At 54.3% G+C, this 15,385-nt stretch overlaps 1 protein-coding gene across 1 annotated transcript in view; it reads right to left on the reverse strand.

Annotated features, from left to right (window-relative positions):
- The window catches only part of LOC115252608 (contactin-associated protein-like 5), a 52,062-nt gene extending 43,335 nt beyond the window's left edge, over nt 1–8,727 (reverse strand). Inside the window, exon 1 of the mRNA XM_029848132.1 lies at nt 8,504–8,727. Within this exon, the coding sequence (XP_029703992.1) occupies nt 8,504–8,576 (73 nt within the window). The 5' untranslated portion in view covers nt 8,577–8,727. The remainder of the gene's footprint in view (nt 1–8,503) is intronic.
- Nucleotides 8,728–15,385: the final 6,658 nt, after the last annotated feature.

Genomic DNA, 15,385 nt, shown 5'->3' on the forward strand with positions numbered 1-15,385 from the left:
CACGCGTTCGGCGCTCCGCCGCACATTTATGGCTCTGTGGCATCGCATGTGAGGGTCAGCGAAGAATAGAGGGCTTTCGTTTCCCCTGCGGGGGGGGTGGGGGGGTGGGGGGGGGGGGGCGTCAGAGCGACACGCTGCACGACGGGTCACTCGGCCACATTTATTAGCGCGATCAATTTTCTGTTGATTCTGTCTTTGCCGGGATCGATCCTCCGACCAAAAGCCCCCAGTGTTGACGTTCCCGTAGCAAATGGAAGCTTTCGCCTCCCAGAGCCTCTGAAACCGGATCAGAATCGGCGGCAAATGAAAGGAGCTCCAATTAAACCGAAAATGAAAAGTCGGGGATCAATGCTGCCGATCTGCAGCTTCCATTCAGAGCTCTGAAAGACACCCCCCCGCCCCCCCCCCCCCCCCCCGTGCTCGGCATTACAGTCGGGGGCTGATTGCCGCATCGATCCGGACGTGCTCAGCGTTTACGTCCAGAGTTTTTCCAGCCATCTCTGCTCATTAGCGTCACAACATATGAAATCAAACTCAAATGTTGCCACAAGGCACCCGGATCAGCGGGGGGGGGCGGGGGGGGCGGGGGGGCTATTTTTAGCTGTCACGGGGCGATACTACCTGAGGAGCGCCGGGCTGAGGTCGGCGTGCTTCCTGAGCCGAGGAGACAAACTATTCATTTGATATTTCTCTCGAGTGAATCAAAGCGATGCGATGAGAGTTGGCCTGCTGAGGGTCAAAAGGTCACAAAAGGTCACAAAAGGTCAGGAGTAAACTGTCAGTTCTGACCTTCTGCGTCAGGGCTTCACACATACCGTCAGAAAATGGATGGATGGACAAAAGTAGCTGCTTCAGGCAAATACATAGACCTAACATTGTTATTATTAGCATTAGCATTGCTAATCATAATAATCCAAACTGTTGCTTCAATAATGATGATTTGGGATCCGATTCATCAACGGTTGCTTTCGATTCATTTAATCCCGATTAATGCTCATTCCCGTTTAATTAGGTTTTATTTAGGGAGGCGCGTTCACGGCCAATTATCAATGAAACCGATCAAATCAATTATTCCGGGTCGCCGCATCAGGTCCGACAGCAGAAACCCCCGAACCCTCAGCACGGAAACGTCGACTCTTCTTCCTCTCTGTCCTCACGAAATAGGCGTGAAGTGATTTGAATTATGAATTTTTAAATGACCACATCACCTGCAGCAGCACCCCCCCCCCCCCCCCCAGACCGCAGCGTCGATAACATCAAAGGCTGAAGTGATGGTATCTGGTATCACAGCCGCCTCAGACCTCCCAGCTTTATCGATAAAGCTTCGTATGTTGCCCGGCGCAGACCGGCGAGCGCTGGGGGGCGCGGTGACCTCTGCGCGGCGAGGCCGCCCCAGTCAGGCCGCAGTATCGGGTGACAATTAGTCCCAAACGCCGGCTGAATTCGAGGAAGTGCGCATCGATACAAATGATTGAGAAACACGTTCTGGTTTAGTGTAGCACTTCATTTCTCTGAACGCTGCGCAGAAGCTAACGGATCCATACGCGTTTACAGGCAGGCGGTGGGATGTTTTACCGGGCGATCGACAACTCCCGCGAATCTCGCCGCTCATCCGCCGCCATTAATAATTCAGGACGCGTTCAGGAGCGCACCCGAGCAGATTTGTGTTGATTTTCTGCAGGATTGCTGGAAGCAGGGAGGTGAAAACAGGGTAATCACGCGAGGGGATCTCGCTAGTGAAGTGATGCTAACGGGGAGCCGCCATGGTTACGGGGATCGAAGCCTTAATCACGGCATCGCTGATAACAGACGCGAAACCTCGTCTGGATGTAGGAGAAAACAACAAATCTGCACAGGTTGCAGAAACAGTTCGCCGCTGCTATAATGAGAGCGGTAGGCGCCACCGTTAGCGCGTGCTAGCGGAGCCGCGGGAGCAGGGCTCCGCTTCCAGACGCCGTCGCCTTCAGAGCCAAGAACAGTAGCTGCATTCGTAGAGATTTATTGATGTTCAATAACGGGCGGTGAAGCTAGCGCCGCCTCAGACAGGCGGGCTGAGGCGCAGCCGCGGCGTGCTAGCGGGGCCGCGCACGCCGCCACGCTGGCGAGGAATGAGAGGTGTCAGCCCGAGCCTCTCTCCGTGTTCCCTGACCACTCAGGGGCGAGACGAATCAGATGGTGCTCGGAAGGCATTTCAAAGCGGTTTTATTCTGTACGCACCAGTTTATGTTGCTAGTGGAGTCAGGTCATTCAGACGGGTGCGTTGATGCCCCGCCCCCCTGCCCCCCCCAAGGGCCGGACCCACCCCCCAGGGCGCTCCAGCTCCTCCAGGTTTTCTCTTTTACCCGCCTCCGTTCGCCCAGCGTTGACTTTTTATCCTTAAACTTTCGTCTTCGCTCCCGTGGCTCAAACTGTCAGCAGCTGGGCGCCGCCGCCACGTGGCGGCTCCATTCAAGACCGACGCCCAACCGCCCAAACCGGGTCACAGACTCGCGTCGAGATTGTTCCAGAGAGTCCGTTTTTATGGAATTCCAAGGACTGTCCCACCTGGTCGTCCTCAGTCTGGTCTGCAGGGAAGAAAAACAACCTTTTTTTTTGAGAATTCCGGGGGAAATGGCGGCGTTGGGAGCGCGTACAGGAGCAGATGCCCCCTCGCCGCGTAAATCCTTAATCCCGCTGATGTTCCGCCAACACGCTGACACGAACGCATCACAAATCCGGCCGACACGTCCCGCTACCGCGTTCCCTTCTAATCAAAACGTGATTAAAGCGGCGCTGAAGCCGAGACAAACTCGCCGCTCGTCCCAGAAGGCGGTGGACGTTTAGTCCCGAACGTGGACGGGACGGCGGTACCGGTCGTCTCCAGAGAGATTACGCAACGACCGCCTCAAAATGGTCACCTTTGTAACCCGGAGCGGTAAAATAGTCCCACGGTTGAAGTCAACTCCACACCGGGCACGTCCGTGTTCTGGGGCCGATCCAAAGTCCGAACCATGGCCGATGTTGGGAGCGGACGGACGGACGGGGGCTCGTGAGCGCCGGGCGTTTGGGTTCAGTCGGGTTTAATCCGTCCCTGACACAATCAAACGCCAGATACGACTGCCAGAGGGGGAAAAAAAGGCTTTCGCGGGGCCTCGGCGCTGCTCGCCATCTGCAGCCGTTCCGCCGCCCTCCCGACGGAACCTGGCAACCCAACACGAACATTTAGTGGTCGGGGGGGGGGGGGGGGCATCGTGTGTCGGCGCCACGAGGAAACTGCTGCTGCAGAGACAATTAGCGGCTGGCTGAAATGGGTCTTTTAGCGTCTCTGTGGCGCCGCGGCGGCGGGGTGTTTGTTTGTTTTTGACGGGGACAGAATCGACTCTGACCTGCTGTCTGTCCCACGTCTTCCTGCTGTCCTCACAGCTGTCAGAGTCACAGATGAAGAACCCGGCGCTCCTTGTTTGCTTCCCCTAAGAGTCTGTATAGGGAGTCGGAGGGGGGCTTAGCGGAGCGCCGCGCCAGATCTCCGGCATCGGGCTACGACGGGAACGCTCAGGAATTTGTTTGTTTACTGGGTGACTGGAATCCAGCTGCTGGGAGCAGCACAGCTCTCATTCTTATCCCAAGGTCACATCAGGGAGGGTGTTAGCCGCAGCAGCAGGCTAGCAACACCACAGGGTCTTAGCCACAGCAGCAGGCTAGCAACACCACAGGTTGTTAGCCACAGCAGCAGGCTAGCAACACCACAGGGTGTTAGCCGCAGCAGCAGGCTAGCAACACGCTAATCCAATCATTTACGGTGTTTTAAAAGATCCCTTATGTTTTATTTTGAAAGTCAAGCTGACAGTTTGTGCATCTCCAGGGTGTACCTGAACTCCTGTAGACCTCCCCCCCCCATGGCAGCACCACACCTTTGCTGTGGGAAGTTCTCCCCTCACTGGGGTAATTATGTCCCACCACACCTCCTCTACTACCCACCAGTGGCTCGAGGAACACGTCAAAGCCAAAACACGACAAAAATCCCCAACTCCCAATCCAATCAGGCGTGCGTTCGACATGACGGAGCTGTTGATGGAACAAAGGTTCCACCTCCAACCCCAAAGGAGCCAAAGGTTCCACTGCTGTCTGTCTGGGACCCAGCTTCCATGTTTTCCAGGGTCTCCTCATTAAACATGAGCGGTAATGATGTGAAAGAGGTGCAGCGCCGCCCTTGCAGAGCAACGGCGGCTTCTTTTAGCGCGCTAACGCTGTGAGCCGTTACCTTCAGCTAATGACAGTGTGTTTCACATCCCCACAAACACTCATAATCAATATCTAATCAGCCGGCGTACACAGGGAGGCCCGTGTCTAATTCACAGTAAATCATACAATGCAATTACACGCGATGCTACGGGGAGCGTTAGCATCACCGCGCCGCTAGTTTCTCTTCTGACTTCGCACCTTTTCGCTGGATTTTAGCCGACATGTGTTAGAAAAATCCCGTTTTTCACCCCCCCAACACACACATTCTGTTGCTGATTATTACATCAATCTCGCTGGCACGTTTGATTGCACGTGGGTGTCGATAATCCTTCCAAACCATCTGCCGGCGCCGCTGAAAACGGAGGATGAAACTCCGGCGCTCGGCGCCGTGCAGACGGGGAGTTTGCGAGATGAGAGGGTCACCGCCGGCGCCACATTCATCGCCGCATTTGTTTCCTGGCGAATAAAGCCTCCCAACATCAAATGCCCCCCCTCGCATTTTATCGGCGGGGCAGGAAAAGCACGTCGTTCTGTCTGGGATGAAAGTGCGAGAAGCTACACAAAAGCGGAATTTTTTTTCCTTCCCGCCGCCGGTTTTCCCGCCGACGTTTCGCTCTCTTCAACAACCATCAGAAGACAACAGGAAGGCGGCGGCGTCTGTCCCCGTGTTGTCTAAACAGCAGGCAGCCACAGGAAGTATCAGACGGAACAAAACGCTCCGCGGATAAAAAAAGAGACGCTTAAAAGTTTTGCTGCTCCGTCAGCGTGTTGCCGAGCCTCCGTCAGTCAGGGACGGCGTCGACGGCTTTGAAACGGCGTGTTTATCCGGGCTGAACCTCTGCAGGTTCACTCAGTCTGAAGTGACTCCTGTCATTTCAAGACACTTAAAAATAGGAAAAATCAGCCTTCAAAGCTACATTAGCATGCTAATTCATTCTGCAGTAAACAAACGGTGTTTTTTTTCCTGCAATTAACAATTGTTTTGTTGAGATTTGTAAAATGAATCGGGACTTTGTTGCTGTTTTCCAGGGTTTCTGCTCCTGCCGGCTCTGTTTTTCCCTCCGTGTGTGACTAGCTGCCCCATGCTAACGCGCCACCCCGGCTTTGGTCCAGTCCTGCCCTCTTCATCCCTGATTTTCCCAGATTATCCTTCGTGTCTTCGTCGCTTCATTCCTTGGATTTTTGGACTAAAATTAAGCGTTCAGCCCCGTCAGATTTGATCATCTGCCATCTGCTGGCTGGTGACCAATCGGCCGCCTCGGCCTCCGTCGGAGCCCCGGGTGGTTCCTTTCAGAGAAGACTCATCATTTCCGCCATTTTGTTTACTTTTGTCCACCTTAAAAAATAAAGCTACAACCGTTTCAGGCCAATTCCGCTCACACCAACATCGTTCCAGCCAGTTTCCAATGGGGGGGGGGGGGGCAAAGAAGGGAAACAGTGGGGAGGCTCCAACGTGAGGAAAAGTGGCTCCGCTGTCACGGATCACGTTTTGCCTCATTTACCTTCGGATGGACTCATCAGGCCTTGAAAGCGCGCGGCGCTAGCTGGTGCTGAAGTGTCTGATTAGGCCCGTAAACCTGCGGGTGCGATCGACTCCAGCGCGCCCACGTGCACGCGTGTCGCCGTCACTCCTCCGCCTGTTCGAGGTGCTTCAGATGGGAGATAATTACCTGTGAAGCACCTCCGCGATGAGCGATCTCCATGCGTGGAGGCCTGGGGTTGATCTGCGTGTGTGGTTCCACATCAAAAACAGCCTCCTGCTTACTATAGGCGCTCACGTGCACGCTGGTCTTCGCCCGCTGTGAGGTAATCACAGTCGCCGCGCATACCTGCGGCGGAGAGTGAGGAGTCGTCTGATCTTGAAAGGCTTCCTGTTCCGACACCCAAAAGCAACCTGTAGCGCCGTGGTCGGTCTGTAGCGCCGCAGCGTCGGAGCAGCAACGGCGACGCCGATTCTGAGATTTTCCCCCGTTCATGGCGCCGAATCAGCCGCGAAACCCAACAGAGGTCAGCAGGAATCCAGTGGAGGACGTGTAACAACCATTCGTTCCTAGTCGATGTGGCTCATGTGACGGCTAACTAGGCAGCTAGCGTAGCCTGACGTTTGCGTTATGCTAACAAAGAAAAAATGGTTCCAGCTTCATAATTAGCGCTAAATGTAACGGAAACATTCAGGCCCATGAATCAGAAGCAGCGAGATAACCACATACGGGAGCGTGGCCGTGGTCGCGTCACGGCGTGTTTGTGGCTGCGCCTCCATCTCTCAGCAACGCCACGGCTCCTCATCCACTCGAAAACGCGCGTGTTCGATGTCTGAGGCCCAGAAATCAACACCCTCCAATATTTTTGTTCCAGAAACGAGAGTTCAGCAGCAAAAAGACGCCGCCGCTCCCGTTTCCTGCCAGCTGGAATAAAGCGGGAATTAGCTGGATGATCTCGGAAACATCGCCACTATCGCCCGGGACCTCCCTCCAAACCCGCCTCCGTTTCCCCGCGTTGTCACGCTGGGCGCCGCCGCGCGTCTCATGCCGTCGCCTCCGCCGCCGTAAACGAGAAAAACGCTTCCAAGTGCATCGATACCTTTTGTTGCCGGTAATTTGAGCGCGTGTCAAAAGGTCAGGTGGGAAAAAAACATAAAAAGGGATCAATTGACCCCTGCTGGAAATGAGGCCGCCGGCGTCTCCTCCCGCCATTCGCGCGGCTCCTGAGCTGGAGTGGACGCTCCCGACAAAGGTCACGCGGACCCGTCGCCTCCGAGCGCCGCCTTTGGTGTGGCGCTAACGTCCTTGACCTCCGCTGATGCTCACGATTGAGTGACGCGGCTCATTTTAGCTCAGATCTCCACGTCGGTGTAAACACCAACGCCATCAGCGAGCTAACGCTCGCGGCTGAATGAGAGGCCAGAAGGTGTGGACGTCTGACGCTGCCGTGCTGCCTTCAGGATCACTCGGGGCAAAAATAAGGGCACCTGTGTTTTTGAATCTCTATTTGCTTCCAACTGATAAAAATGTGACGCTAGTGACCTCCCACACATTCAAAGCTACTCTGGCTTTGACTAGCATCGGAGTTTAGCTGAGAATTACGTCATAAACAGGATTTTATACAGCACGTAAAGGTGGAGTTTGTTATTGTACTAAAACCTGCCACCAGGGGGCGCAGGAGCCTGGAGTTGGGTGGGATAAAGGCAGGTTTCTGAGCCCTCTCCGCTCTTCTCTTTGCTCTCCACGCATTAAAATCCGCGAGGGTGAAAGGAGACGGAGCCGTCAGACAGTTGCTGGTTCCATCCCTGCACCCGGGAGGGTGATGGAGGTGTCCTTGAGTGAGCCCATTAAATCCAGCTCCTCCAGTAGAGCTGCTCATTAGCCGGCAGATCAGGCTCTGATTGGACTGAACTGCCTCCCTGAATGTGATCAGGGCATTACTAGAAGAGAGCATTCCTCGCCTTCTCCTGCGCCGTTTCCTTCTAAACTTCATTTGAAATCCACCATTCAGACATTGAGATCATCAGATCTCAAACCAGGACGAACATGACCGTGTTGGTTTGGAGGTGGGATGAAATAAACATCAAACAACAAAGAGGCCCGGCGGGTTTGGGAATGATATTGGGATTATTAAAATGCTCCAGCACACACAACTGGAAGCACCCCCGGGGGGGAAACTTCCCAGCACCGACGCCCCAGAGGCGGCGGCGGCGGCGGCGGCGGGCGCCCGGCACCGTCTGCGTCTCCCAGTGGCGGCACCAGCCCGTCCAGTGGCGGCACCAGCCCGTCCAGTGGCGGCACCAGCCCGCCCAGTGGCGGCACCAGCCCGCCCAGTGGCGGCACCAGCCCGTCCAGTGGCGGCACCAGTCCGCCCAGTGGCAGCACCAGTCCGCCCAGTGGCAGCACCAGTCCGTCCAGTCCAGCTGTGGCCGGTCGGGCTCCCACAGCAGCGCGTAAACAGCCCCGGAGGACCAGGGCGAGCGTGCGCGGAGCAGCAGCTCCCATCAGAACCAGAACCAGCCGGACTGATACCCGAACGCCGCTGCTTGACCTTCATGGCGCGCAGCGGCTCAACAGAAAAGAGTGCGTGTCGGCAACTTATCACCCGCACAACAGCCACGCAATTAAAAAAACAAGGGACAGCAACAACACAGAGAAAGTGGTGTGAAGAGGAGGAGCAGCCCGGTGCCCCCGCTGCAGCACCCGCAGCACAAAGACGCCCGATCATGCGTAAAAACAGCGGGTGGGGGGGGGACTTGGCTGCCGGTGTGTGCGGGGCAGCACACAGGTGAGATACTCACGGTGAGCGGCGGCCGACGCTCCGCTGAAGACGCTCAGAGAGTAGAGCGCGAGCATCTGCAGGAGGAAAACCATCTTCTCGGCTGAGGTGTGATAGAATCCGTGAGTCCGCGGAGAGTCCCGACCAGCACCGGTGCAGAGAGCTGCCTCCTGGCTCCTCCGGCGCGGAGGCTTACAAGGAGTCCAATGTGGAGGAGCAGACCGCTCCCACGACGACGCGCTGACACTGAGAGGCACAGCCCACCTCCCCATCCCTCTCTCCCTCTCTCCCCCTCCCTCTCTCTCTCTCTCTCTCTCTCTCCTTATTGGCAGAATAAGAGCATTGCGATGCCCGAGCATGGAGGCACGGAAGCGCGCACCAAAGCTTCCGCGGAGGATCTGCAAACACACAACTTATCCCGATTATCTTACAGACACGCAAATCAAATGTTGACAGCTCGACGCACGGCTGGTTCCTGATGGAGCCGCTCAAAGCTCTTAAAGGAATAGTTCACCCTAAACTCAGGGTTGGTTCTCTTTCAGGTCCTCCACTTGAGCTGGATGGAGGCACTAAATTAGCCCTCGGTGCGAGTGTGTGCGGGTGTGTGCGGGTGACTTCAGCCCGTGTGTGTCCAGTGATGGACTGGTGACCTGTCCAGGGTGTGTGTCCCTGCTGGAGCGGCTCCAGCACCCTCACACTCCTAATTGGGAACCCTGACCCATGGAAACACACATTTGAGCACATTTTCCCGCCCGGTTTCAGATGGCGGCGAGTTGAAACGATCCCGTTGGCGACTGAAAACGCGGCCCAAAAGGTCCAGACAGAACCGCTCCAGCAGTGTGACGGCGCCGCAGCGGCGGCGCGTTCAGGGGCTGAAGATGAGAACCTGCCCGTGGCGTATTTATGATGAGCCACAGGAGGTCACTTTAAGGTCGTCGACCTTCTCTTCACCCCCGTGTGCCATTGTGGCCCCGGCCGGGCCGCAGAGCTGCAGGACAGGAAGCACCGGGAGGCCATCGCACACAGATGTGGTTTGAATCCCAATGTTAATGAACCCACGTGCTCACCTGCACGTGCTCACCTGCAGAAGGAAGCTTCCTTTTTAGACGACACCTTCGGTAGCCGCGCACAACGCTCCGATATTAGCCGCTAAACGAGATGATTATGGCGAGATGGAAGGTTTCCCAGTGTGCCATTACTGTTGCTGGGCTGTTTCTCCTTCCTCCCACTGGCTCTTGTTGGGCCTTTTCCTCACCGAAGCAGCAGTTTTGATAGTTTCTGCCTCGGGAGAGTTCTTTTTCGATAGAAATGTCGATTCTAATGTCTTATTTTCATACGTTTTTACACAACATGGAGCCAGAGGATCGGCTGCCCAATAAAACATGGTGGCATCTCATTTACCCAGCATGCTTTGCTGCAGTTCAAGGGCTGCAGACCCCCCCCCTCCCAGCAAGAGTCGGGGGGGTGGGGGGGATGCTGGATGACACCGGTTCGTTGCTGCAAATGCATATTAAACTTTGATTTGACACCACAGACACAGCCTGCACGTGCACGTGCACGTTAGGAGTGCGTCCTCTGACTGTTCGGCTCCTCTCTGGCCCCCGGCTCCTCTCTGGCCCTGGCTCCTCTCTGGCCCCGGCTCCTCTCTGGGCCCGGCTCCTCTCTGGCCCCCGGCTCCTCTCTGGCCCCGGCTCCTCTCTGGCCCCGGCTCCTCTCTGGGCCCCAGCTCCGCCCGGCTCCTCTCTGGGCCCCGGCTCCTCTCTGGCCCCGGCTCCTCTCTGGCCCCGGCTCCTCTCTGGCCCCGGCTCCTCTCTGGGCCCCGTCACCCACCTTCCTGCTGCAAACAAACCATTTTCATTTCCACGTTTCCTTCAGAGTAACTTTCATTTCCAAGTAATCAACTTTTCTGCCGGCGTTTATTACAGTTTCCGCCTGAGTTTGGGGTCGGCTGCTGCTTCCAGTCTGATAAATAAGTGTGAGTAATTACAGCCTGTAATCAATACAACATTCATTTGGCACAAATATTAAAGTTTAATCTGCAGAATAAACAAAAGGCAACAGTCGGCGTTTATATTAATATAACTGCTGCGGCGGGGGGAGGGGGGGGGGGAATAAAGATAAAGTGGCAGGAAGCACCCACCTAGAGGTGTCGGAGAACCAGGAGGAGGTTTACTTCCTGGAGAAGCTCCTCAGCCTGTTTTCCTGTGGTTCTCCTGGTTTTCCCACAGGCGCTGAGACATATTCCCGCTTCCCTGCCGGTGTCAGCTCGCCTTCTGTTTGGGGCTGAGAGTTTGGGGCACTTCCAGGTCCACATGGCCTCGGAATAGGAAGCGTGGAATTACTGTAAATATCAGAGGCGAAGGTCAGCTAATCGATGCGAGCCGCTTCGTCTTCATCACCCACGTGGCAAAATCTTGTTTTTCTATTGGAGAAGAATGTTAAATATTCATCCGCAGAGGTTTTTTACAAGTTGAGGCTAAATTAGTTAAACACTCCTTCACTGTGACCCAGAATGGGGCTTGAGTTGGACCCGGGGGGTCGAAGGTGTCGCCAGAGGTCAAAGGAGAAGAGGCTTTTCTATCAATGAGGTGATCCAAACCCTGTTTATTCTCTTTCCTACAATTCCTGTATTAAACCCTGTAAAAGGAACCAAAATTAAACCACTTATTTATATGTGGCTTTTATGGGATGGGGCTCTGGGGCCAACACAGTTGTTTTCCCACGTCAGGTCAGCACACCGGGATGCTTCACGGGACCAGGAGTCCAAATGGGACAGTAAATTAAATGTAAGTCACTTAGAGCTGTATTATCAGTTATATGGATCATATTACATGAACAACATTAGAGTTCTTTTTTTTAAAAAGGGCCAAAATTATAGATTGCCCCCTGGTGGCGGGCTGTGGTATCAGCCACAACTGCAGTTGATGTGAAATGGAACAGATTAAGTACATTATTTACTAGAATATGAGACTAACTAACTTGACATCATAATAATAAGTCATTATATGAGTAAATGTCGGGATTGGGAGGGTTTGGGGGGGAATTTGATCCGCTGCCCAGCACGCTGTGGTGCCAAAGAATCCTATCAGGAATATTTTAACCTCTTTTTTGTACAGTGGGAGGACGTGGACGTGTCGTCCATCTTTATTCAGATCGATAGTCTCAGCTCATGGTGAATGGTAATGAAACCAGCATTTCCCTTTTAAAACTCTCCTCCGAAGGGACCCGTTCGGGGGCTGATGGTCAAATACAGGCGCGACCAACGTTTTATCAACTGAAACCAGGCAAAGCGGTTTGAAACCGTCCTGGTTGTGAGGGTCTGCAACATGGAGAATATCCACACCCTGTTAAACCTGCTGCACGTGCAGCTGCTGTTGGAATTTCCAGCTATTAGCATCCTCCTGCTACGCGTGCCCGTGCCTGACTCTGAGACGCTGACCCCGATGGGATTAGCTTGTTATTCTGGAAGTCTTGGGTCTTAAATCTCATTACCGTGTTACTCATCTCTGCTTTGGCCCCCAATTACTATATGAGTGATCTAATCTGGGACGTGGCCACTTTTTCCACGCTAACGGTTCGTTTTTGAGCCAAAGTTCGTTAACTGTGAATCAAAATACACGTTAATTTTTAACCTCTTTCCCGTTGCCGCTTCAGTCGGGGAGGTGTTGAAACTGATGGCGCTTCCAGAGGCTGCTGGAATCACCTCTGATATCATCTTTCTATTTAGCCGCGGTAATGTAAACTCTGCTTAATGCTTTTCCTGCTGATTGGACCCTTTGTTGGTTCAGACAGGCTGCGGCTGAACTGCGCTAATGTGAGGTGATTCAGGAAACCAGGAGGAAATAATCACTTCCTCTTATTGTAAATACGTTTTCCCCCCCTGGAGGAACGCGAGGGAATGGTCTCCGTTCTCGAAAGAGGTGCGGACTCCCTGCAGTTGGTCCTGGCCCACTTCCTGTCCTTGGTGGACGTTGTTGAGCTGAGACACGAGACATGTGTGATGTTTCTGTCGTGTCTGCGTTCACGCCTCTGCAGTCAGCTGACACATGGGTGAGGTCGACTGAAACCAGCTTGAGTAAAGGTCAAATTGAACATTTCACAGGCCTCTCGGGTGAGAATGTCCTCCGTCAAGATCTGTCTGGTCACAGTGGAGGACAGAATCCACAGCAGCAGCTCTGCCTGATGAGTTCCTCCTCTAAGAGGCACCTGATCCGTCGGTCAATTTGCATCGTTTAGTTAAGGGAAGAAGCTGCGACATTCGTTCCTAATATAACATGTACAGTAAATAAGATGAGCCCCCCCCCCCCCCCCCCCGTTGGCTGAGGAGAAATATTCATGTGTATCCTTGAGGTGTTTATTTGCATATAAAGTGGGAAGAGAGATGCGATTACAAGTAGCCACTCAAGACTCACACGAGAGATGCTGAATAATGACGAGTGTGAACAGACGGATTCCTAACAGCCGCTGCAGCTCTCCAGCATGCTTAGGGGGGGGGGGGGGGGCTGGGGGTGAGGAGGTAGGGCGGGTGAGGAGGCTGAAGGGGGGTGAGGAGGCAGGGGGGAGAGTGAGGAGGCTGGGGGGGAGTGAGGAGGCAGGGGGGAGAGTGAGGAGGCAAGGGGGAGTGAGGAGGCAGGGGGGAGAGTGAGGAGGCAAGGGGGGGTGAGGAGGCTGAAGGGGAGTGAGGAGGCTGAGGGGGAGAGTGAGGAGGGTGGGGGGGGGGGAGGCAATGCCGTATTTCTACATAGTCTGACCAGAAATGTACCAAACTGGTCTGAGTCCAGTGGGGTTTTGCATCAGAATCTTAGCAGTAAAACTTTTTGCAGTGTGTGTGTGTGAGTGTGTGTGTGTGTGAGTGTGTGAGTGTGTGAGTGTGTGTGTGTGTGTGTGAGTGTGAGTGTGTGTGTGTGTGTGTGTGTGAGTGTGTGTGTGTGTGTGTGTGTGTGTGTGTGTGCGTGTGTGTGAGTGTGTGTGTGTGTGTGTGAGTGTGTGTGTGTGTGTGTGTGTGTGTAATAAAACCCTCCACAGCCGTTGCATCAGATGATGAATCACTGCTTAGTTTTGTGCCAGACAGAAGAGAGATGCAATCAGAAAGGTGCCACAAATCCAGGTGATCTGTGAGACCCCCTCCCTCCCCCCCAGCACCAGTGATCACCTTTTCTGGATCCTCCTGTTCCGATGGCTCTGACTGTAGCCCTGAGACCAGCCCCCTCCTCTGTGGGGCTCCTGATTGGCCCAGGGAGGATCAAAGGAGGACGTCTCTCACAGAAGTGGAACGCCGGCGCCGGCACAATGGAAGATGGCCGCCTGGCGTGGTCAGCCACTTCTTTTTAATTGCCTGGATTATGTAGCTCATTTCCAAAAGCGAATGTTTCTTGCATCAACGCCTTTCACTCTTTTGCCTGCCTCGGTGTCCCCCCCCCCCCCCAGCTTTTCTTCCCACCAAAAAGCTAATTAAGTCCCTCTCTGCTCTCTTTAGAACCACGAGCCTTTCTTACCTTCACCCCTCAGAAGTGCCGCTCGCAGGGGGACGGTGGAAATAGTTGTCATTACCGGCGCTGACCCGAGGTTAGCGGAGCAATCAGCCCCCCCGCCCGTGAATTAATGACAAAAATGGGGTTATTTAAGCCTTGTGAAATTCATGATGATTCCTCACGTGGTTCCCTCCATTAGCCCAGACCGAGTCTTCGATTCCGTTTCCCGGAGACGAGCTTTCGGACCAGAACGACAGAACTTGTAACGTGCGCGACCGTCCGAGCGGGTCCATCAGACCCCGCCGCTGCTAGCTAGAGCGGCGTGCAGCCGTGCACCAGCAGGAGAACCGCAGGGACCAGCATGTTCCTGCTGAAGCGGACCGTGTTCTGGGCCCGGCAAATGTGCTGCAGTCGGTGTTTCTCTCCTCTTTTATATAGAGAATCAATACGTTGTGTTTGTTCTACAAAAGTCTTTTATGTGCGTGTTTCTAGAACACGTGACCCGGCTGTGGGTCTGATGGACCCGCCCGGCCCGTTCTGGGCTCCTGCTGCTGCAGAACCCCACCCTCTGCTGCGATAATGATGTTTTCTCCTCCTCACATTAAACAGCTCGCTGCTGCTTCGTTCGTCCGATTATCTGCCGCTTTTTGGCGCCGCCAAGTCCAAATCTGTCTGTTTTACACGCCCCCCCCCCCCCCCCCCCCCCCCCCCCCCCCCGCCCCCGTCGGGCCTAATGCACCGACGATGGAGGGACAGTAAAGATCCGAATGGTTCCTGGAGTTGGAGCTCCGGATCTCCGGAACGGCAGCAGGAAAGTGCCAGTAGCCACGATATTCTGATCATCCGGTGGTAAAATTCCCAAATTAACCGGAATAACTCCGTCCGTCCGTTATATAAAAGTCTCGCGTTTCAAGGTTTGTTTTTCCTACTTCATCAAACTCTTTTCAGGGCTGCCAAAAAAGAAAAAAAAGGAAAAAATCCATTTGCAAAAGTGTAATTCGATTTCATGTTTCCAGGTAACAGCAACACACTGGGGGGGGGGGGGGGGGGTACTCCACAACAATGGTCCAGGGTCATGTTGCGCTCCACAAATAAGCAGCTGAAAAGGAAAATCTGAGGAGAAGAGCTTGTGATTACATCCGCCAATTAAAATTAAACGTGTATTTTAACAGGCCGCTCCTTCCTGGCGGCTGGAGAGCCCCCATTTGCCGTGCACGAGGCGTGCACGAGCCGTGCACTCCGGGAGCAAATGTCATTTTCTGAAGCAGATAATGGAAGAGGTGGGTGGAACCATTCTGGGCCACCAGGCTCCCACCCAGCTCGGTAATATATTGCAAGCTACTTTCATTTTGAGGGAGATTTGTCATAATAGCGAGGCGGCCAGATGCGTCCCCCCAGTTGTTGAATCTTTCCCGTGCCCGCTGGGTCACCCT

This window comes from Takifugu rubripes, chromosome 1, assembly GCF_901000725.2.
Source record: "Takifugu rubripes chromosome 1, fTakRub1.2, whole genome shotgun sequence".
Classification (NCBI taxonomy): Eukaryota; Metazoa; Chordata; class Actinopteri; order Tetraodontiformes; family Tetraodontidae; genus Takifugu; species Takifugu rubripes.